This window comes from Trichomycterus rosablanca, chromosome 14 (genome assembly GCF_030014385.1).
Source record: "Trichomycterus rosablanca isolate fTriRos1 chromosome 14, fTriRos1.hap1, whole genome shotgun sequence".
Classification (NCBI taxonomy): domain Eukaryota; kingdom Metazoa; phylum Chordata; class Actinopteri; order Siluriformes; family Trichomycteridae; genus Trichomycterus; species Trichomycterus rosablanca.
In genome coordinates this window covers 12,472,307-12,497,094 of record NC_086001.1, presented here as the reverse complement: position 1 = coordinate 12,497,094, position 24,788 = coordinate 12,472,307, and the positions used below count along the sequence as shown (strand labels likewise).

At 39.3% G+C, this 24,788-nt stretch overlaps 1 protein-coding gene across 27 annotated transcripts in view; it reads right to left on the bottom strand.

Annotated features, from left to right (window-relative positions):
* Window positions 1-2,231: 2,231 nt before the first annotated feature.
* The window catches only part of LOC134326035 (neurexin-1a-like), a 482,010-nt gene continuing 459,453 nt past the window's right edge, over window positions 2,232-24,788 (bottom strand). For all 27 annotated transcript variants that reach the window (XM_063008218.1, XM_063008221.1, XM_063008228.1 and 24 more), the window contains one exon: window positions 2,232-3,937. In XM_063008218.1, the coding sequence (XP_062864288.1) occupies window positions 3,633-3,937 (305 nt within the window). In that variant the 3' untranslated portion in view covers window positions 2,232-3,632. The remainder of the gene's footprint in view (window positions 3,938-24,788) is intronic.

The following is a 24,788-nucleotide window of genomic DNA, read 5'->3' as shown; positions in this document are numbered from 1 at the left end:
ACACACACACACACACACACACACACACACATTAACCTGACTGCTTGTATTTAAGGCGACAGTGCTACCCACCGAGCCAGCATGCCACCCAATAAATAAATTAATAAATAAATAAATGTATGAATGAATATATATGACTGTGATTTATAATGAACACCACATTAGATTTATAAAAAATGTTCAGTAAGCAAGCATTTTTTTTATATCTTGATAGTATCTTGATATTGTTTTTCTGTTGCTATTCATGTTTTCATGAGGCATGCTTGAAGCTTTAATTCGTCATCTCTGTTCCCCAAAAAAGCCTGATCTGCTGTTCAGTACATGGCACTGCTGCTGAATTCAGCATGGTGCAAATAAGTGCAGATGCATTCCCCTCTTCCTGCTGCTACAACTCTATTTTTTGTAACCCCCTTCCTGTCTTTCGTGCCTCCCTGCCGTCTACATTACCCACTATAGCTCTATTGATATGTCTGTTACCTTCAACCAATAAAATGATTTTTTTTTGTGCTCACCAGGATATACATATATTTGTGGAACTAGGTTAGCACAGGGCGTCCCACCACTAGACCTGTTTAACTACACATGCTAGCGGGGTGCTAAAAGTCACAGTTAAGTTTTAAAGCAAAGATAACAAACTCAACCTCAGCTGAAATATGTTTGTGCATGTAGCTTTTTCTTGCCATCCAACAAGTGCTGGTAAAACATGCAGAAGAAATCATCACCACAAAGAAAGCATCTGATGACCCCTGGCATTGTCCATGCTGATCTTAGGATTGTGTGCAGACTGCTTCTACAAACATTTGTGAAAGAATGGGTCGCTCTCAGGAGCTCAGTGAATTCCAGCGTGGTACCGTGATAGGATGCCACCTGTGCAACAAGTCCAGACGTGAAACTTCCTCACTACTAAATATTGCAAAGTGGAAGTGATTGGGAACGACAGCAACTCAGCCACAAAGTGGTAGGCTACGTAAAATGACAGAGCGGGGTCAGCGGATGCTGAGATACATCACCAAGCGCAATGCAAAGCGTCGGATGCAGTGGTGTGAAGCACGCCGCCACTGGACTCTAGAGCAGTGGAGATGTGTTCTCTGGAGTGACAAATCACGCTTCTCCGTCTCGCAATCCGATGGACGAGTCTGGGTTTGGCGGTTGCCAGGAGAACGGTACTTGTCTGACTGCATTGTGCCAAGTGTAAAGTTTGATGGGAGGGGATTATGGTATGGGGTTGTTTTACAGGAGTTGGGCTCGGCCCCTTAGTTCCAGTGAAAGGAACTCTTAATGCTTCAGCATATCAAGAGATTTTGGACAATTTCATGCTCCCAACTTTGTGGGAACAGTTTGGGGATGGCCTGTACAGAGTCCTGACCTCAACCCGATAGAACACCTTTGGGATGAATTAGAGCGGAGACTGTGAGCCAGGCCTTCTCATCCAACATCAGTGTCTGACCTCACAAATGCGTCTCTGGAAGAATGGTCAAAAATTCCCATAAACACACTCCTAAACCTTGTGGAAAGCCTTCCCAGAAGAGTTGAAGCTGTTATAGCTGCAAAGGGTGGGCCGACATCATATTAAACCCTATGGATTAAGAATGGGAGTCACTCAAGTTCATATGCGTGTGAAGGCAGACGAGCGAATACTTTTGGCATAAAGTGTATGTGCTTTAGCACTTAACATCCCTTTCATTTGATTTTTTGTGAGCTAGCACTTGCTGGCTGAGATGTTTTCATGTGTGCAGTTCTTGCAAGTCACCGAACAAACTTGTTAGAAAAGTAGCAGTGCCATGTTAAAAGCTATTAAGCTTTTTAGTAAGACCCATTCAACATGATTTTTATGTTAATACACACTTTAAAATGGAAAGATGAACTTTGTTTTAATTTGTATTGAACAAACTATGAGCCACTGGGAGTCAACACGATTCAGAAGATGTTTAAAGCAAATCCCAAAACTTTACTCATATACTACAGTCTGTAATTTACCTTGATGAAACAACACTGCTCTTTTGATTGCCCATCACAGCGCAAAACCCAACTACAAGTTTTCATCTACAATCTAAATTACAACAAAAGTGGTTAAACGTGGTTTTCTCTCAGTGCATGTCAGGTGTACCTAATAAAATCACCAATTTACTGGCATATAAAAGAATAAATAAGGCAGAAAATTAGCATAGCTGCCATTCATCAGTAGCACAATGATTACTCATTACTTAATAATAATAATACCAAACCAAACATAGCGTTCACTTCTGTAATATTTTATTTGCTCATTAAATTTTTCAAAACTATTTTTTATAATAAATTGTGTACTTTGAGGTCAATAAAGAATCACAATTCAACAGAAAATACTGTAGAAAAAGAACAGCACTGGTAGAATTAGAAAACAAACGAACAAAAATGTAGTTAATGATGCTTTAGCTCAGGTGCACCGGATAGAGACAGGCAGACAGACAGAAAGAAAGACATACAGATGTAAACTGAAATGGTTTCAGATACCACAGATCATCATTTATAGCTTCTCTTCTTTTGACGATTGTGGTTTTGTGAGGAATTGATGCAGGGTGACGTCATGGCCGGTGGTTGTACTGTAAAAGGAATTGATTATGGTAGAACATATTTAGTTTTTCCTCCCACACAGCTAATGCAATAATCCTCTTCAAACACATTCTTCATGATCAAGGTCATGAACACGTTTATCATTTATTATACCTTCTGGACAGACCCTAAAAAAAGTGTAAAGCAACTGAAGACTAGCATTTCTTGTGTTGTGGTAAACTATCTAGCAACACTTAACATTTACTTTCTTTTGTCTTTTTCGAAGTTTTTATTACTGAAAAGAAAAGAAATGACGGGGGAGCAGGTATAATTTGCGTCTATACAACAGGCTATAAAACACCACTGTCACAGTCCAGAGAGCACATTTAGATGTAGGTGTTGTATAAACACATGTAATAGGATACTGCTGCGTGCATTAAGTGTTCCTGAAGTTCCCGAAGTTTTCAGGTTCCATCACCTTAAAATTCACACCTCTGTTTATATGGTCGTAAGGTTCCCTCCAGTGAAGAACCTGGGGCTTTGAGATTGCTTTTGGATTTTGGTGAACCTTTTTTTTGTTGCACTCTTGATAGACTTTAACTGGCAGACTTGTGAAAGTTCACATTCGCTGCTGATCCTATAAAGGGTGCAACAAAAAAATTCATAGACAGAAGCCTGGACGTAGGTACTGTCTCCTTTATTGTCATCGTCCTTCATGAGAGAAGGTCCAGGCAGGACGAACATTGATGACTTGTGACACCTTTCTTCCTGAATAAGTCTGATTTGCACATTTTGTTGGCCAAATGCTGGAGGTCCAGATGGGTTTGTATTGATAATTTGCTTTTCGGGTAATTATCAGGTATTTCTTCTCCTCAGATGTCCGGCTGTCAGGCTGAACCAGTGCCAGCCCTGCCTCCTTCCGTGCTGGCCGTAATCTGAAGAAAACTCAAAGTGAAATGCAATATCTTAGATAATCCGACTATTTTCAGAGTTCTTTAAGTTCTTGTATCTTACACAGGATATGATTTCAGATTATTCTTTCATACAGAGAAAAAAAGTCCTCAAAGTCCTGTAGATCTGGCACACGTCCAGTGAAAGGAGGATCAAACGTAATACTCTTTGTCCTTGTTCTTCTTGCTCTTCGTGGTGCTCTTGGCTACGGTGGTAGGCTTCTCCTTGAGCACGGTACCGTTGGACTGAGCCGAGTTGCTGATATAGTTGCGGCTCTCGTCCACCCGGTACGAGCCCTCATCGCGGTTGCGGTACTTGTACATTGCATACAGGAGAATCAGGATGCACAGGGCGGCTGCTGCAACGATTCCCACCACCATGCCCGTGGTGCTGCTGGACTCCCATACCACCTCCACTGGGTCGGGGTAGACCTTCAGGCCTGGACCTGTCGGACTCGCTGGAAAAACACAAAAAGGAGTAGTAGGTCATTATTCATCTGTGCATTTACCAACATACTGTATATTAATATAAAAAAAAACACATTTACTAATGACTTATTGCAAAGGTACTTTTTGTGTTGAAATAAAATTGTGTATGAAGCTTTAAATATTTACACCCCAACACCCCCCACACCTGCAATATTTGGGGACAGTTGTAGCTTAGTGGTTAAGGTACTGGACTAATAATCAGAAGGTCACTGGTTCAAGCCTCACCACTGCCAGGTTGCTGCTGTTGAGCAAGACTCTTGAGCAAGATCCTTAAACCTCAATAGCTCAGACTGTATATTGTCACACTACTGTAAGTCGCTTTGGATAAAGGCGTCTGCTAAATGCTGAAAAATGTAAATGTGTTTAAACCTATCTGTTTTACTAAGCTATCTTACCAACAAACCAAAGGTTTTCCCAAAACTGACTCTTTTATCTGATTTCTGCTTTTAGATTTCCATTTTGGACATAATTCAATCAGAGCTCACAGATTTGCTTCTGTTTAACATGTTCATTTTCAAAAACCAAAGACCACTGCCACTTGATTTGTAAAGGCTAGCCAAGTTTTTTACATGAACAGCAGATGGTAAGCATTTTCTCAAATCTGAGCTCTCAAGTCGCGTCGGTAGCTGGCACAGCAGTGTCTCGCGGCGCAGGAAAGCGGTTCTGTGACTGATTCTGGCTGCGTACTCGACAATGTTTTACCTCATGGTAATGAAACGATTGCACAGCTAAAAGACGGCATTATTTGGAGGAACGGGCACAACATGCAATTGTGATGCAAATTAAAAACACAGAAGCAGCATCGACTGCAGTTTGGCTCCCAGATGAATCCAGTGACCGCCCTCGAACGTACTCTAAATGCTTGATAAGGGGGAATTAAAGACTCGCGGATGCTGCTGTGGGAGCCATTTGCCACTTTCAATAGGAAACTGATTACATATCAGCGAGCCTCCATTATGTACGAGAGCCATCTAAATTATAATCCGACTCCCATCAGCTCTGATAACACTCGCACTATAACCCTTCATTAGACTCTCTGTTGCTCTCTCAGCTGATAAAGCATCTCTGTCCTCTATACCCATTTTTTAAATTCACACAGCTTTTAATCAAAACCTTTTTTCCATGTTTAAGCAGATTTACTGGTTTTGTTTTACACCAACATCTATAATAATAGTAATTATAGTAATAATCCTATAAAATTCCTTTTTTAATTATTTACAAATTAATTACAAACAGCTTATGGAAGCAACATTATTACAAAGTTCTTCTTCGGGAGCTTTATACACTGATCAGCCATAACAATTAGTTCTACAATTACTGACTGTAGTCCATCTGTTTCTCTGCATGCTTTGTTAGCCCCCTTTCATGCTGTTCTTTAATGGTCAGGACTCTCCCAGGACCACTGTGGTGGTGGATGATTCTCAGCACTGCAGTGACACTGACATGGTGGTGGTGTGTTAGTGTGTGTTGTGCTGGTATGAGTGGACCAGACACAGCAGTGCTGATGGAGTTTTTAAACACCTCACTGTCACTGCTGGACTGAGAATAGTCCACCAACCAAAAATATATCCAGCCAACAGCGCCCCGTGGGCAGCGTCCTGTGACCACTGATGAAGGTCTAGAAGATGACCAACTCAAACAGCAGCAATAGATGAGCGATCGTCTCTGACTTTACATCTACAAGGTGGACCAACTAGGTAGGAGTGTCTAATAGAGTGGACACAGTATTTAAAAACATAAAAAAAAAAAACAACAACACACACTAACACACCACCACCATGTCAGTGTCACTGCAGTGCTGAGAATCATCCACCACCTAAATAATACCTGCTATGTGGTGGTCCTGACCATTGAAGAACAGAGTGAAAGCAGGTTAAAAAAGTATGTAGAGAAACAGATGGACTACAGTCAGTGATTGTAGAACTGCAAAGTGCTTCTATATGGTAAGTGGAGCTGATAAAATGGACAGAAACAAAGTTATGGCTGATCAGTGTGGATCTTGGCTTTCTGTGACTGAGCAGGTGCACACAAGCCTAAGATTACCAAGTGCACTGTTTAACTTTCACATCCAAGTGCTTCTCTGGAGTGTTACATTTCTGATTGAGTGATTTACTGTGTTCCTGTGGACAAAAAGCAAAATTCTGTTCACTGTTGTGTCTGACAAGAGGGGTGAACCTCATAACAGCATCATTTAGAAAACATACACTCAAACAGCACACAAACCATGCACATCTCTTTCCTTACCCATCGGCAATTGGGGCATTTCAGACTAACACCTTTCCAAACACTGAATTAGGATAATGACATCAGTGCCTGGCATCACTAATGGTCTGGATGTTGGGATAAAAGTGTACTATATGGTCAAAGGTTTGTGTGCACCTCAACATTAGCTTGTTAGACAATCCATTTCAAAACCATGGGCATCAATACAGCCCTGCATTTGTGTGGCTATAACAGCTTTCACTGTTCTGGGTCAGGCTGTTAAGAGTTAGCAGTGGTCAGGCACTGATGGTGGATGAGAAGCCCTGGCTGAACAATCAACAATGTAAAGGTGTTCAGGGGTGTTGCAGGTCAGTACAGTTCCTCTATAACAACATTTCAAACCATGCTTTTATGGACCTTAGTGTTCACAGAGGCACAGAATCAAGAAAGAGTACCTCTCAAACTTTTAAAATAAAGTTAGCAAGCATAAATATTTCATCTTTACAGTTAGAAGGGGGTGTCCACATACTTTTGGTCATATAGTGTATAGAGGCTATGCTTTTTTTCAATGATCGCTGGTCATTTCTCTCTACATTTCCCACCTTCAAATTTTAGACTATTCTGATCAGAAGGGCATAAGTTGTGACCATAGCTTGTTCTAGTCAGAGGTCTGGGATGTAAGTTCAGGAATGTCAGCAGATGCTCAAGGACAAGTGAGGATGCAGCTAGGAATGGAGTGTGACTGAGCACTGGGAACAGATTAGCCATGCCTGCCACCACCAGCATTATCCCTTCAGACAGGTGTGAAGCAAGCACAGTCCTTCAAGGCAAATTACCTGTGGGCTGTCACCTACCTGCATCAGCCTGGGAAGGGGGGCGTGATGTTTGGCTTTGGGTTTTTGTTGTTCAGGGTCAGACAGTCAGGACACAAGATGAGGACGGGGATGGTGGAGGTAAAATGTTGTCAAAAGAGTAAAGTACCAACCAGATTTGTTTTACCTTGATTGAAGGCTCTATGGTGGTAAAGGTGCTTGGGGTAATTTTAGAGGCTATATAACCAAAACTATGTAGACACCAGACCATAAGCTTTTTAGATATTAGGGTAATTAAGAGGCTATATAACCAAAACTGTGTAGACACCAGACCATAAGCTTTTTAGATATTGGGGTAATTAAGAGGCTATATAACCAAAACTGTGTAGACACCAGACCATAAGCTTGGTAGATATCATGTTCCATAACAATGGGCATTGTTTCCAGCCTTCACTTTTCTGAAAAGGCTTTCTCCAATATTTTGAAGTGATACAGAGGAGATTTTTTGCCAACTGAATAAAAACAGCATTTGTGAGATGATACACTGATGTTAAATGGGAAGACCAGGCTCTTCCTTAAAGACCTGGTTTGTCCTTGCAGTGTTTAGAGGGTTTGAGGTCAGGGCTCTGTTCAGGCCACTGGAGTTCCTTCACAACCCAACAAACCATGTCTTTATAAAACTTGCTTCCCCACACCTCTAATGAGTAGAAAACATTTACTTTTTAAGTTATACACCTGTTCGCAGTAGATGTGGCCAATAATAATGATGGCTTTCTACATATGGATTCATATTTACATTTTCTGCATTTAGCAGACACCTTTATCCAAAGTGACTTACATTAATTACAGTTACAGTATACAGTCTGAGCAATTAAGGGTTAAGGGCCTTGCTCAAGGGCCCAACAGCAGCAATCTGGCAGTGATGGGGCATGATCCAGCAACCTTCTGATTACTAGTTCAGTACCTTAACCACTAGGCTACGGCTTGCCCTGGCTTGCCCTTCATATGGTCTATCGTGCCTATACAATTAATACAATATCTAACAAAACTAACTTAACTTAAACTTTGGATTATAAGAGCTCCTAAGTGAATAACACAAAATGTTATGGAGTCCAAGAGTCCACAGTTACCCCACTCATTAAATAGAAAGGTGGCATTTCTGCCTTCCCTATAGAACAATACAGCACCAGCCAAAACTGGCAGCCTATGAGATCATGTGTACCCAAGAGGGTACTCAGCACCATTTTCCAAAAATGTTCATCTGATCTTACCTGTGGTCCAATTTGAAAAGATAAAATGTCTCACTTACAGTATGTGTTTTAAGAAAGCTAAACTTTCAGTCTCCAGGGCTGGCAGTTGCTGGGACAAAGAGGGAATAAGCTAGTGGAATAGAATTAGCAACAAATACCAAAACTTATAACAGATTAAATGCCAAGACAATTTAAAACAAAAATAAGTTATGTCAACCAGACAGTTGTTTCCTCCTTCAAAATGTCATTAAATGTTATTAAATATTCTGATTCTGATAACACTGCACCACATCTAATCATAAATAGTCAATTTGACATAAATAAAAAAATATATATATTAATGCCAACATTTTAATCTGATGCCATTTAGAAAGAGTTTAAGAAAAACACAGAAAGAAACAAAGTCAGAACCCAAGGCATGATTTCTGTTTAGCTCTAGGGACAGATTTAGACGACGGATCGCCTACAGGGTGCCACTCCGGATTGTTTCCTTCCTGTTGTTTGTTTGAAGGTGACAGGGAGCCTACCGCCTGTGCCCAGGCTGTGTTTCACACCCGCTGGTTGTACTGATCTGTTGATTGGTTTCACACAGGGCATGACGGCAGGACAGCTTGCGACTTACACCACTGCCTGGGCTGCACTCGTTTATATCAACCCCTGCCTGCGGACGCCTCTGTCAGGATGTGCTTGTTTAGGTGATTGGAGGCATTTTGTATGGACAGAGGCATGTTTACCACTGTGTTACTTCAACCTGCCTATTAGTTACAGATTTTAATGGTTTGGGAACTGAGGACGCTAATTGTTACAGTTTTGCAAGTGGAATTTTTGTCCAATTCTTGCTTGATGCTCAACTGTCTGTGTTTGCCGTTGTCTGATTTTTCTTTTTATGATGCATCATACATTTTCAACAGGTGACAGATCTGGATGGCAGGCAGGCCAGTCAAACACAAGGTGTGCTTGCTAAAATAACCACAGACTTTCCAGGAAGAGACGCCACCTTGATGACATCATACATCTGTCTAAATTCCCAATTTATGCCTCTGCATCAGTGGTAATTTCACACATACACGAGTCATCTTTGTTATGGGCACTGGTGCACCCCCATACACGAGAGAAGTTGCTGACAACAGTCTGAGTGGTCATTTTTATCTTCGTCAAGAATAACTCAATGTCTGCTCCCCCACCACAAAAATTATATATAACAAAAAAAATGTTTAATTGAGTTTTAGGTTGCATTTCTTGATGCAGCGGCGGATTGTGTTAAGTGACAATGGATTTCCGAAGTACTTCAGAGCTGTGTACAAAGGTGAGTACATGATTTGATGAGAATAGTATAGAGAAAGTCTAGTTTCCTGCACAGAGCGCTGACTAAGCTGTGAGCCAGGTCTTTTTGTCCAGTATCGGTGACTGACCACACACATTTTTTGTTTAACTGAAATTCCCACAGACAAACTCCAAAATCTTATGGGAAGTGTTCAGATAAAAATATATGTTGCTATAGCCACATAAAAAGGGGGGAAATCCACATGACCTATGGTTTTGAAATAGGATGTCCAATCTAGTCGTCAGGTGTCCACATAATTTGGTCCATATAGTGTATGTCTTGATAAATGATGTGGTGTCCCCCTGCTAGCCTTCACTTCTATAGATAGACTTTCAACTAGATTTTGGAAAATACTGCAGGTATCTGTTTACCTTTACCCACAAAACTATCAGGAAACAGTATCATGTAAAGCAGTAAGTCATGCTTCGATGGTCCTGGTCTCCTGGCATCTATCAAACCTAAATTAGTCCACGGTGTAAAACACTAGACAATGTGTTCATGCTGCTCCAACAGAGTCCAACAGCATTGTGCCTTACACCACTCTATCTAATGTCTGGCACTAAACATGATGTAAGGCTTGTGTTATAAGCTCAGCTATGGAAACCATAGTCACTGATGAACAATTCTTGTGCTGATTTTGCTACTAGAGAAAATTATAAATAAATGTTGGACATGTCAGCATTCTGCTCTCCAATTCTGTGAGCTTGTGTAGCATTTTACCAAACTCTTAAGTTGTTTCTACTGACCAAGGCAGCACTGTAACAGATATTTGAAAAAACTTTGGAACTAGTGATTCTACTACCAGTGTTGGTCTATACAGCTTGTGTGCTGTATGCTTAATTTTACACAGCTGTTTTCAACACATGTGGCTAAAATAGCCAAATCCACCAGTTATAATAAGCATGAACATGCTTTTAGCCCTGTACTGTATCAAATCATCATTATCTCAGTTTTTATTCCCTTTTGGCCTTTTTCTGGGTGAGTTTTTGTCCCTCCGTGTACTTTGCTCTTCATTAGCACTCCAGCACAACATGACAACACTTTTCAGAGAAATAGCGCCTGAAACACATGTTTAAAATAATGGAGGTCCTCATAAATTCCACTCAAGTGCACCCAAGGGTAAAATTAGATAGAGACAAAACAGCCTGAAAATGCTGCCAATTTTCATGATGGCACAGCAGGGGTGGTAGTGAAAAATGGGGAGTAGCAAACCTGAGGGTCACCAAGTTTGGGAGGAAAAAATGTGTATGAGACATGGGAAGTGTGTTGTGACAGAATAAAACTCGTTACATCATGTCAAGGTTAATCTAGGCATGCATGCCATCAAGAGCAGCCTATCAGTAACTTATTAAAATCTGCAGGCTGAAGAAAACTAACCTCGCATTCACACCCATAGTGCTGTAGTATCTACAGAGCATGTCGAAAAAACAACAATTAAACCACAAATCAGATACCTTCCCCACATATTTTTTTCTAAAAATCAGATGTGTTCCTGCTACAGATAAACTACTTGTATATAAATGTCATCACTATCTTTACAGTCAACATGACAAGAAAACAGCATTTGTTCTTGGCGTTTACTGCTGTCTATGTTGATGCCATGACAATGTGTTTCTCTTCCATCTCTAGTAGAATCAATTATCTAAGAACCAAACAAGCAGCGTATGGTTTCACAGTGGCGGAGATGAAGCGTGCACCACTCTGCTCAGTGCTCAGTTCTTATTGGTAATCGGGACACTACTTTGCTCCTAATTTCAATAAAGTTAAACTTTGCTAAACTCTATTGCACCACTAAGCGTTGCCAATGTTTGAGCTGCCTCATGTTGCCAGAAATCACCAACTCTAATTGAAAAAAATGACAACCAGTCGTGACCTGTGTGAATGCAAGGTAAGAAGTGTAAGGCTGTGTCCAAAATCGCATACTTCCAAGCTGAACAGTACGTGAAAGCAGTACAGTAAGTAAGTAAAAATTTTATGATTGTGTACAACCCTGAATAAAGTAATGTGCAGCTTCGTGGAGACAGAATTAATTTTGTCTGATTTTAAAATTTTTATAACTTTGGAAATGTGATGTCATGCATCACGTGACAATGGTAAGATGCTGGACGTAGTACGTCCGAGGTTGTGCACACTTGTCTACTGAAGGAGCATACTGCATTACCGGCCGAGCAGTGCACACTGCCTAGGATTTAGTATGTACTGTTTAAGTATGCGATTTCAGATGTAGCACAAATGGTCACAAAGGTGACCAATAATAATAATAATAAACAATGTTAGTTTTTTATAGTGCAGTATTATTATTATAAACAACATCATCATTATTATTCCCATCATTATTATGATCGCAGTGGGTCCGATTATTGAGCAAAATGCACAATCCGCACAGTACAGCAGGCAGGGTCCCTACCCTTTAGACACAGCCAATCATGTCTGTATGTAGATGCCCGACCACTCGATAGCATTACTGTGGATTCAAGTCCTGAATCCAGGCAACAGTGGTTTGGCATAATTTACCACTGTGCCTCCTGAGCACCCACATAAACTCAATTTAAATCTCTCTTAAAGTGTAAGTATTTATTTATTTATTTTTGGTTTGATTTGTCTTCACATTCTAAATACTTCTGACTCTTTCCCATCACACAAAAGCTACCTGCCTGTGGTTAAGGTTTAGTTTCCTCCAAGAAAAGCATTGACACCAACTGCCTATTTTTGAACTGTAGATCATATAAACATAGGTTTAGTACAGTTTAAAAAAAGTGTGCTAATGCCTCCTTATAAACATGATTTCATGAACACCCAAGGCTGTCAGGTATTGTATTTATTTATACAGGCAATAAGAACAATGTCTCTCCTACTAAAACAAAGCAACAATTACAGTCTTGGTCGATGGGTATAGCTATAGCAATGTCTGGGAAATAAACCCAAATTATGAAGGCAGGGTGAATGTTTTTCTGTTGTACCACTTGGGAGCAATAACTGCTGGGATTACTTGGCTAATTAGCTTTAAAATATCTTTCTAACATCTATAATCCCCAGTCCATCATCTTGCCAGCCTGGCATTTAGAGAAGAGCAGGTAGGAGATTTTTGATAGGGAGTGAAGTCAGTGGGGATTTGAATATAAAGCTTTCTTTATAGACATTTTATTCTTATTTGGAGTTAATGAATAGATAATTTTGTGAAAGTAGAACGTGGGGAGAGAGGGAAGTAGAAGTCCACTCTCCTGCTTATGAGAAGGTCGTCCCATGTGCCGCCTGATGTAAGGTAATGGGCCGATCATGTCTGCTCAAAATAAGTGGACTAAATAAGTGGATGTTTCATTGGTGGAAATGATGTGGTGAAAAGGCAAAGAATTCTGGGTGCTTCATGTGATGTGTCCTTTACTTCTTGGGTTTTATGTTATTGTATTTGGGAATTAAAAAAGGACTTCTACAAATGTAAATGTGACATGAACTACATGGACAAAATAATTGGAACACCCCTTTTAATTTGTTTGGTATAGCTAATGCAAAATTAATGTAATTAATTTATTATATTCAATGATTTCAAAACTACCCTCAATTTTCAATGCATAAAACAACAAATCCAAATAAATCTTTTTTGGATCTAACTGCAATACAGAATATTAAAGGTTTATAGCTTTATTAATAAGGCACACATGGTTTTGGAACAAATGTAAGATTAGTATCCACAACACAGATAAGAATCCGCTTGAAAAATGCAGTTTGAAATGGAAAAAAAGGTCTAGGGAAGTCTTATTCAATTTACATGTGTTTATTCTGTGTGTAAAAGCTGCTGTAGCCCTTTGATGCCCTTAATCACCAAGGTCCAGTATACCTTGTCAATCTCCTGAAGTGTCATAGCCCATTCCAATCCCTTTGCACGGAATTGGATTCAGGATTACAGCTAAAACCCCAGGGATCACCTACAGCTCTGTTGGTGGAAGAGCTTTTCTTTATAAAGCTTCTAAACAGTGGAATAGAGGCTACTGCTCCTTCAGAAGTGATCATAACAATGCTGAAGGATACAACCACCAGAAAATTGCCCTCTGTAGAGGGTTAAAATAACAGCTGTTTAGAATTACACAAACTAACCTAAGCCCAAATCAATCAGCGATGCTCGGAGGTCTAATACCTGGTTGGTTAGAGTTATTGTTGCCTTAGTTTTAAGTGATTGGGTTAATTCTCACCCCTTAAAGTTCCCAAAGTCATTTGGATGATTGGTGTCTTAAATGCTTTAGCTTCTGCATTGTTTAGCTTATCTCATGGCGGTGTATAGCTTATTTTGTACACTTCGATCAGCCGATGCAGGACTCATTTCTTCAAAATGACTTGCAGCCCAGTGAAATATGTTAACTTTAACCAAGTTAAAAATGTACTTATTTAACTAGGTTCATTCATAGTCCTTGTCATTAAATGTACTGTATAGTTTGTAGTAAGCACAGATTTTAATTCAATAATGATTGTAGATATAGCACAATTAATAACAGCTATTAATAATACAAATATGAACAAGTCCCTGATGGGTAGCTCATCACTTTGAAATGGACAATGGAGTTATAGACAAAGAGGTCTATTTAGGCACGTTTGTGGGTATTAAAACCTTCAGAGCCTAAAACAATGCAGAATAGTGTCACACAAGCCCCTTCTACTGTAGTCTATCTAGTGTATTATAACGTATGTATCTATTAAACACTGCATGAAAACCATGTTCTCTTTATTTTATTTAAAGCTTGTTTTAGTTACCACTCATTTTAAACAGGTAACACATAAAACTGCATTTGAGCATTTAGAATTTAAGTCTGAGTAATGATCGCTGGCCTCAAACAATGGATTGGGGTTTGCTTTAAGCAGATACAGTCAACCTTCATAATAACTGCCACCCCTGGTAAAAACTATCATCAAATCCAACATCCATGCCAACAGATTATTTGTAAAGCTTGCCAGGAAAAAGGCTTTCCTGTCATCCTACCACAAACATAAGTATTTGAAGTTTGCTAAACGCTACTGCCACTTTGACTGTAAATGTTTTATGGTCAAATGAAGCAAAAATAGTCTTTTTGGCACCAACAAACACTCAAGGCGGGTGACTACACTCAGTGTAGATGACTACACTCACAAGAACCAGATGCCCACTGTTACGTATGGTGAAGAGTCTGTGATTTTGTTTTTCCTCCAAAGACCCTGAGAACAATGTTAGGCTAAGGTATACGGCATGATGAGCTCTTTGAAATACCAGGACATTTTAAATTTAAATCTATCTGTCTCTGCCAAGAAACTTAAAATGGGTTGCCGCTGGTTCACCCAGCAGGACACTGTGTAAAAAACAAAATGCTTTACTGAACACAAAACCAAGCTCCTGCTATGTCTATCTCAGTCCCCTGATTTAAACCCCTTACGGAAAACCTGTGGCATGAGCTAAAGAGGGTGCACATGAGCGGATCTAGGAACCTGCACAATCTGGAGAGATTCTATAAAGAGGAATGGTCTCAATTTCACTGCTGTGTATTCTCCAACATACAAGAAGCAATACGAGAAGACTAAGTGCTGTTTTGTTGTCAAAGGGAGGTTGTACAGAGTATTAAATGTAGGGTGCCTATAATAGCACCAAAAAGTCCTATTAACCCTTTTTACTCATTTTTACCAGGAGTGCCAAAAATTTTGACTGTAAAAACCGGGACCACATATACAGAATGAATTTTGAATGAATATGGCATGTAATATAAATCGAACCCAAGTTTTGTTTGTTTGCTTATTAAGATTTTAATGTCATGTTTTACACTTTGGTTACATTCATGACAGGAACGGTAGTTACTCATTACACAAGATTCATCAGTTCACAAGGTTATACTCGCGGACACGAGGAGAACATGCAAACTCCACACAGAAAGGACCCGAACCGCCCCACCTGAGGATCAAACCCAGGACCTTCTTGCTGTGAGGCGATAGCGTTACCCACTTAGCCACCGTGCCGCCCCGAACCCAAGTAATGACCCCACATTAAAACACTGAATTATTTCGTTTTGTATGTACAATGTTTAGACTGAAAGACTACGAGTTAAATATGCCAGACATTCCTTAAATTAACAATAATAAAAATAGGGAAGATGCTTGCTTATTTTTTACTGCATATCCCTGCCGGAGCTATTACTCTTAATTTAAATGCATTTGAGGTGATATTCATTTTGTCGCATGGGAGTGAACATGCAGCTGTTGAAGTCAAATTCCTGTTATTATAAAAGTAATTTATGAAGCTGCTTCTAAGGCTTTACATTAACAAGCACTTTGGGGAAAAAAGAAATTATTCCAACTTTATTCATTGGTATTTTGTGCTGAGGTCAGATACATCAGCCAATATGCTATATCGAGCATAATTTTACCTGTAGACACTGCTGGGTGTTGGGTAAGCAGTGGCAGGGGGTGGAGTGAACAAGGTTAATGTCATGCATAAAGGCATTTTAAGATGAGAAAAGAGTGGGTAGCTTTAGACCTTACTTGTTTCAAAAGGGTTTTTTATTGATCCAGGAAAATAGTACCTTAAGTGTTACGTTCTGGCCATAGACATATTCACTGAACTCGCCTAGAAATACTGATCAGCTGATGACGCAGTGTGACTAGAAATTGCGTTTGATGCTTTACATGCCAATCTACACACACACACACACACACACACACAGAATTATAAAAATATTTCAAGGCTTACAGTTGCAGATTTGCAGAAAATTTTAGCAAATTCTCCAAACCTAGAATTAGACCCGACTCCAGTGCTAAAAAACAATTTGGAACGAGTCTATTTTTATTTGTCTAGGTAGTGTAACTGTGTTCTAAGCTTAGATAAAACAAGGTAAATTTTGCACAAAAGAAAGTTGTTTATAGAGAAAGGAACTCAACCCCCACTGTTAGGTATGGTGGAAGATCTGGGTTTGAGTTTTAAGAGAGGCCTTTAGAACTTGGTTAGGCTGCCTCTGCTAAAAAAGCTAAAACTCCAAAATCCGTACATAATTTAAGGGACAGCCTGAAAGGTTGAGAGTTCAAATCCCAGCTCTGCCATGCAGCCACTGTTGGGCCCTTGAGCAAGACCCTTAACCCCCTCTGCTCCAGGGGCGCTGTACAATGGCTCAAACAGGCTGGGATATGCAGAGAAAGAAATCCGTTGAACTGTACATCTGTATATGTATAAATGACAAATAAAGGCATTCTGTTCTCTTCTGTTCTGTGTTCCAAGCCATCAGTAAAACACTGATACATTTAAATTCACATGGAAAGGTTTTGATCCCAGAATCATGCTTTTTCCATGGCGGTTCAGTGTTTTGACCAGAACTTCATTGAAAAGCTGAAAGGTGAGCTACAAACAATAGGAAGGAATAGCATTGTAGGAGAAGTCTTTGTGCTGTTACGTTGTCAAGTAAGCTTCCTCTCAGAGTTTCTACCTTGTAATACTTAGGGAGTTTTACCTATCTGCCTAGGCTTGATCATCAGGGTGTTTTTGGTTCTGTAATCTAAAAAGCTTTTATAAGACAATGTCCATTGTCTCATAGAACAGCGGTCCCCAACCTTTTTTGCACCACGGACCGGTTTCATATAAGATATAATTTCACAGACCGACAGGGGCGGGGGGGAAGGGGGATTTAAAATAGAATAACTGTACTACTCACAAATTAGCTTTTTTCACTGCAACGAGATGTTGCTCCCACTAGGGGTGATTGGAGACATTAAGCCCGTAAAAACAGTAGTGTTTTCATTGCTGATGTAGCGATCTCTAATTATTTATTCTTTCTGTGAGGCCTAGTAATAAATGACCCACGGACCGGTACCGGGCCCGGTGGTTGGGGACCACTGTCATAGAAGATTTCACAAATATTACACACCATTAATGCAGTGCTTACAGGTTCAATGGAGCACTTACAAAATCATTGCAATCAGTAATAAGTTCATGCTTTTTGTTAGAATCACAAACCTGCTTAGCTGTATCCCAAACTTGGGAAGCAGTACAAACCCAGGGGAATTTTATTTCTAAATCTGGACCGTTTTTGTGTTTCTCCATTGCAGAAAAGACATTGTTTAACAATGCCAGTCTGGAACAATGACCAGTGGCTAATGGTCCTGTCTATGAGACAATGTCCATTATAAAAAGTGCTGTACAAATAAATCTGTCTTGATCTGATTTTATTTAAAACCACATCTAACATGAATTTCTGAAATATGAAAGGTTACATTTACTTTTTAGTATGGAATTAGCCCAATTAACTAATTTTAATTAGGCTATTTTTTTACCGATCTCGTCTCATCTCGTACTATTAATTATTTTGTAGCTGACCATATGTGCCTTAGTCCTAAATTATGACCCTGGCTGAGTACGGGAATTTTAGTTAATCCTGATTGCTGAGGGTTTAAACATCTAAAACAAATCAACTTTGCTGATGGTACAGAAGCGTAAGCTTCAGCTTAAAGATCTCATTACTTTTTCTGCACACGTTTCACCATGACAAGGTCTAGCTGGAACAATAGTCTGTGTTCATAGAAGCTTGTGTTTTTTATTAGCACATAAAGCGAGAAGTCGTAAATACAGACTTGTGCTGACGCCCGTGAACCTGGCTTTTATACACCCTGCTTAAATGTGACATTAACCTCTCCACCACTGTCTGCAGTAAAAGTCCTCATTAAAAAATGATCAGTCAAATACGACACCGTAACAATGTGGGAAATATTCTAGTGTTGCTTCTATATCAGTATAAAATAAAACCAGCAGTAATGCTTGGTACTCCAGTGCTTTAAAACAGCTTAAAGGCGTACTACAAATGATTTTCTGGAGGCTGTATCTGATGAATCTTTTTCTGTGGTTTGGTTATTGGAAAACACTTGACATTACTGTTTGGAAAACACTGTCTCTTGCTGTGTTTTATCACTGTTATTTCATTCTTGATATTGTTTCAGATCGTAATGTGCATTTCATGGTTCAGTGCTCAGGCTGCATTAGTTCAGACTGGACTGGATGAGATGAGCGTGTATACATTTTGTTTTTGTGACAGCAAAAGAGCATTTCAGCTGCACCATCAATGCAGTGCTTACAGGTTCAATGGAGCACTTATAAAAACATTGCAATCAGTAATAAGTTCATGTTTTTTGGTAGCATCACAAACCTGTCTAGTTTTACCCTTAACTTGGGAAGCAGTACAAACCCAGGGGCATTTTATTGCTAAATCCGGACCTCTTTTGTGCATTTCCGTTGCAAAAAAGACATTGTTTAACAATCATGGTCTGGAACTGTGACCAGTGGCTAATGGGTCTTGCTTTGTCACTATTAAAACAACTCAAGCAACCTCAAAATAAGATGGTCACTACATTTAATGCTACAATATGTGCCAGTAATGTACAGTTATTATATTAATTAACATGTTCCTATAATAATACACCTTAAGTTGTGTGAAACTTTAAATACTTATTAGTACCATTTTATTATGTTTAAACATAAATAAAAACCAAATAAAATACAAAACAATTAAATAATTTTCAGATTACATTTGGCAAACAAAGCTGACTACATTTTGCGCTTGTAAATTCCTACTTCAAAGAAAAAAGGGATTTTACTTATAAATCAGTAGTCAGGGGAATCAACTTTTTAATTGGTTCTCGGTTGTGCCACCACACCTGACAAGCAGGCCAGATGGGCATTTGCCTCCTTGCCAATGAAACAGTGGCTTCTACTGTTTGACTAAGTTGCAGTGGCAAAATACTGACAGAGGAACATGGTCTTACATAAACGCTGAGGCTTCACATGTTATTGAGGTATATGCTGGTCTGCAGTTCTCCTTGCCCAGTATAGATGTCAGGCTACCCAAAAAGATATCCAAATAGGAATAAAGCAATAATTGATAACCATAGAGAACTACGGTAAACTAAACAAGAGCTCCAACACTAATGCTAGGCAATAAAAAAACAAACAAACACATGTAACTCGTTGGCGCAGTGGTCTAATTCGAGCTCTCGAGTTCGAATCCCAGCTGGTGTTTTGACCTGGCCTGGCACAGTTGGCTGTCGACAGAGTATTATTGCCACGGTCATGATCAAGGTACCTGCATTAGTGATGGATGATCTGCGGAGTGCAAAGCATGTCTCTGTTTTTGATACGGTTCTCTGCTTAACTTTGCCACTGGCATGTAAAAATATACATCCTGCAACTGCATGCGTGTGTTAGGGGGCACGTGATAATCCCAGCTCAGGAGCTCAGCCAGCTTGGGGATGGTAAAAGAAGCAACAGAATTGTAATAGGAAGGACTGGCAACAATTAGATTGGAAAGAAAACAGAGGAAATGATTGATAAGAAGATAATAAGATCTTTAAATGTCACATTTTATAATACAGCAAGGAATAAGTAGCAAAAAAATAATAAGAACTGAGTGCTTAAGTCACATTTGTAGTTATCCCACCATCCTCTGAGTGCGCTCAGTATATAGTCAAAAACAACATACAAGTGTCATTTTTCTATCCATTAGCCCTGTAATATGGGTCTGTTCCCTTGTTATTGCTTATGGCTTACAAAATGAGACAGGCCTTGATGTAATCCACCTTGAATCTATCTGGCTTTTAGATGCTACTGAAGAATGCTTTAATTCATTGTAGAACCTTTTACAGTGTAGAGAGAAGCAACATAAAAAAAAAATATTAAGCACACGTATGGAAGAAAACATCTTTTTTGCTTTGAGGGTTGCAAAGTGGTATTGGAAGAAAAATAAAAACTGACCTAAAAGTCCTAATGCTGAGTGGTAAACATGCACTTCATCTTAAATACATCTCTGATGGTTCTGTTTTTTTAAATATTAATAATAATGCTTCACTAAGTGCTGCATTAGACAGAAACATATTTGGTTAGCCTACTTGGGAGTGTTTAGTGTCCATACAGCCACATTAAATGCGAATTATACCACATGTTTATTAAATAGTAGTAACTTCTGCATATATTAGCAGCTACGTTTCATTTTTAGCACCAATGCTACTGGTCTGGAACCAAGAATATAGGAGCTTAAAGGATGATTTTATAGATTTTATAGTATTTACTAGACAGAGGGCCAACATGAGTATAAAAAAATAATTATTTAAAATTTGTGGGCATTAGTGAGGTCATTTCAAAACCAAGAAAAGAGTTAATGCTAATGCCAACTCAGTCAACTCTCTGCTAATGCTAATAAGAAACTAAATTTGCGCACAAACAATTTGTCTGCATCTGACATTAACTGCAATTATCAGATGCTTATCCAAAGTGACTTAAAACTGTTAATTAATACAATCTAATGAACTAACAGTTGAGAGCCTTGCACAAAGGCCCAACACTGGCAACCTGGCTGGAGAGGGCCTTGAACCAGCAGTCTTGTGATTACTAGTCTAGTACTCTTAACTGTTGAGCAACCACTGGCCTAAACTGCATCCCACATGGTGCAGGCTCGTACCAAAAAGTTCCATTTTTTTCATTCCATTCTTTCTTGAGTCTTAGCTATTTTCTTTCCAGTTTGGTCATTGCCATTTCTCAATCACTAGCCACCAATCTAAGGACATGAAAGCTATAATATGCTTCATCTAAACATGTGTAAAGCTAGCCACCAACAAAATGCAGTTCAAATATCATCACAGGTAACTGCACTGAATATCCTATTTAATACATTTGAATTCTCAGCTGAACTGAAATAGATGAGACATAAGTAGGAGAATTCAACTTTATTATTTATCTGTCCTTATTATTTTGACATGCCAACTTTACAATAGTCTCAGAATAATTAGCTCCAACCAATACCAGCTTTCGTTTTGTTATCTAACCCAACCCAGATGTGTATATCGATCATCTCTTTCTCATCTACTTGTATATAGGTGTTGAACGGTGTTTAGATGCTAAAATAGAAGTAAATGGTATTTGATTTAGCACGGTTTAATAATAAACCAACAAACTGAATTGTAGGCTGAACTGTAGGTCCATTTTTTAAAAATTGGGCTGCGTATTCCCAAAACAAGCCCAGGTTCATGCCCTGTCAACAGCACATTCACTGTTATCAGCAGTTCCATAAAGCTTAACTATCCCAGTGTTCAGTTTTTCAGGATATTGGTAAGGCTGATGTTCAGATTTTGCTGCAGTGTGATCTAATCTGGTTCCTGCTGGAAGATTAGCTCTGAGCCGCTCTGCCACCAGAGCCCACGTAAAAAGGAATAAGGTGTGACGAAAAAGTACAGGCAGGAATCGATATCACTAGAAAGCTGATAGCACCGCCACTGGGGAAAAGTCTATGATATACAGTCTACTAGCATGACCTTCAGGAGTGAACAAGCTTTCATAATGTCTTAGATTCACAGATGGTGGACTAAAAAAATTACCTCCCCCCCCATTTGATGTGACAATTGTAATTACAAACACAGCTGCACATCTATGTTTGATTACCATCAGCTCAAAAAAGCTCCAACAATTAGCATTTTTAAATTTGTTATTCATGTAGCTAACATTACATGACCATGCCAGTTCCTTCTATACAACATCAAGAAGATCTGGCATTTTTTTCTATGGACGCCACTCTTAGATTCTTGTCCAATCAGTACACTACTGCATCTCCGTCCTAGCAGGTGCTTCCATGTCCACTATTAAACCCCTGCAACTCATCCAAAATGCAGCTGCTCACCTGGTTTTAAACCAACTTAAACACTGCCGCATCACCCCACTGCTGCATCCTCTTCACTGGCTTCCTGTAGCTGCCCACATTCAGCTTAAAACAATGATGGTTGCTTACAAAGCCAAAAATGGACCAGCCCCAATCTACAGTACTTTACAGAACTCATAAAATCCCGGTGTGTACCATGCACCTCCTAGCCACTAGTCTCGCTCGTCTTGATCGTCCACCCAGAACTCGAGGAAGACAGGCATCAAGGCTATTTTCTGTACTAGCATCCAAGTGGTGGAAGAAACTTCCCCTGTCTGTTTTTAACATCTGACTTTCACCATCTTCAAAAGATGATTAAAGACCCACCACTTTACTAAGCACTTAAACTAAGACCAAGCATATCCTTCTATAGCATTATCAAAAATGCATTATCTACTACCTATTTATTTGTTCTAACAGGGTTTCAGCAGATTTGTATCCTTGGATTGTTGTCTAAAAACTAGAGTAGGGAAATGTTTACTGTGAATGCACGTCTGTAAGTCGCTTTGGATAAGAGCATCTGTTAAATGTCAAAAATGTAAATGTAAAGCATATGTAACAACTAACAAAGGTTCTCAGTGCTTTTAAGTTTTTCCACTAATATAGGAGAGACTGTGATTCACTATCCCAGAAATGACAAAACTGCATAAATTCTCAGTTCTATAGAAAGGGTCAAAGAGACGCTAAAATAACCAATGCATACCTAATTAGAATCATAGTGTTGATGGTCCAATCAAGGACCGAGGCGGTCCTGACAGACTATAGTTATATACATATTTAGCTTATTACTGACTTGGGACAGTGGTAGCCTAGTGGGTAGAGCTTTGGGCTATCAACTAAAAGGGCAGTGATAGCTCAGTAGTTAAGTTACTGGACTCGTAATCAGAAGGTTGCCAGTTCAAGCCCCACCAGTGCCAAGTTGCCACTGTTGGGGCCCTGAGCAAGACCCTTAACCCTCAACTGCTCAAAATTGTGTTCAGTCATAACTGTAAGCTGCTTTGGATAAAAGCGCCTGCTAAATGCCTAAAATGTAAATGTAAAAGGTTGAGCGTTCGAATCCCAGCTTTGCCTTGCAGCCACTGTTGCGCCCTTGAGCAAGGCCCTCAACCCTTTCTGCTCCAGGGGCGCCGTTCGATGGTTGACCCTGTGCTCTGACCCCAGCTTCCAAACAAGCTGGTATACGTTAAGAAAGAATTCCGTTGTACTGTACCCCAGCTTTAAACTCATAAATGAATTTGTATACTAAACTTTATTTAAATCCCTTGGATACCTAGCTTAGCAATACGTTATTATTAATTTGTCACGGAAAAGTAGATAACAGTGAATACTGACATAGGAGAATGATTAAAAGCCGTGTTCATACTAATGGCCTTACTTTTTTAAAGCCTAACATTAAAAAAAAAAACCTAACTAAGAAGATTCCTATCAAATTCACTGCATGAATTCCCAGGATATGGATTCTGAATTTCATCGGAATCCCTTAGAACCTTGTGCAATTTTTAGACAAATCCAGGGTAATATAGCACCCTTGAAAATTTCAGCAAGCGTCTTGTTTTAATTCTGCACAGAGACACTTGGAACCTGAGATACCCTTCCTGTCGTGTCTACACTAGATCCAGACTTTTGCAAAATCCCAATATTAGACAACTACGCACATGCTGCTGGATCTAGATATTGATCAGTATGCACGGTTAGTGTCTGATCACACCTGCAGCACATAGTGCAAGTGTCAAATCACCACCAGAGAAGCCTGTGCTCTACCCTCTGAGAAACAAGAATAGTGGTTAAATGTTTCAGTTTGTACCAGTTTGACCTTGCACGACAGGAAGGTAATGCTAAGAAAGAATAACAGATGGGAAATCTTTTATTGTCTGGATCAGAAAGTGACACATCTTACACCTTTACAAACCAGATGTTCTGGTTCATTGTAGAGCAAATTTTATGTACCTTAGTGTAGTACTAATTCAAATTAGTTAAATAATGAATTAATGAATTATTTCTTTTTTTATTACATAATCCTATTTATGTAAACCAGGCATTTGTCTGCACTTCATGTGGGGTGTAGTTATAGTCTGATTAAGGGTTTGCATACATTTGGTTTTACGTGTGTTTTTGAAATCTGAAATACTACACAGAGGTGTGCAGGTCTGTTTTGTAAGCCCAGCACTGCTGGGTTCTAGAGCTGAATCTCATATGCCAGTCCATGCTTATCAGCTAGTGAAGAAACATAATTCAAAATAAAAAGAGGAGATTTTTAAACTACACTAAAACAACACTAATTATACTAATACCACCACTGCTACTAATAACAATTACAATTAAATCACTAAAATGGTCCACAACATTTTAATACTAAATCATGTTAACTATATTACATTAATATTACTGTAAATGGAAAATTTAGCAATGCTGCCACCTACTTACTTAAAAAATGGGTACATGAAATGACTCGTTCAGTCAATGGTAACACTATAGGAAACACTATCAGAGTCACAGTGGGTCAGATTCCCTCGAAAAACACTGGGTGCAAGGAACACCCTTGAAGGGGCGCCAATACATCG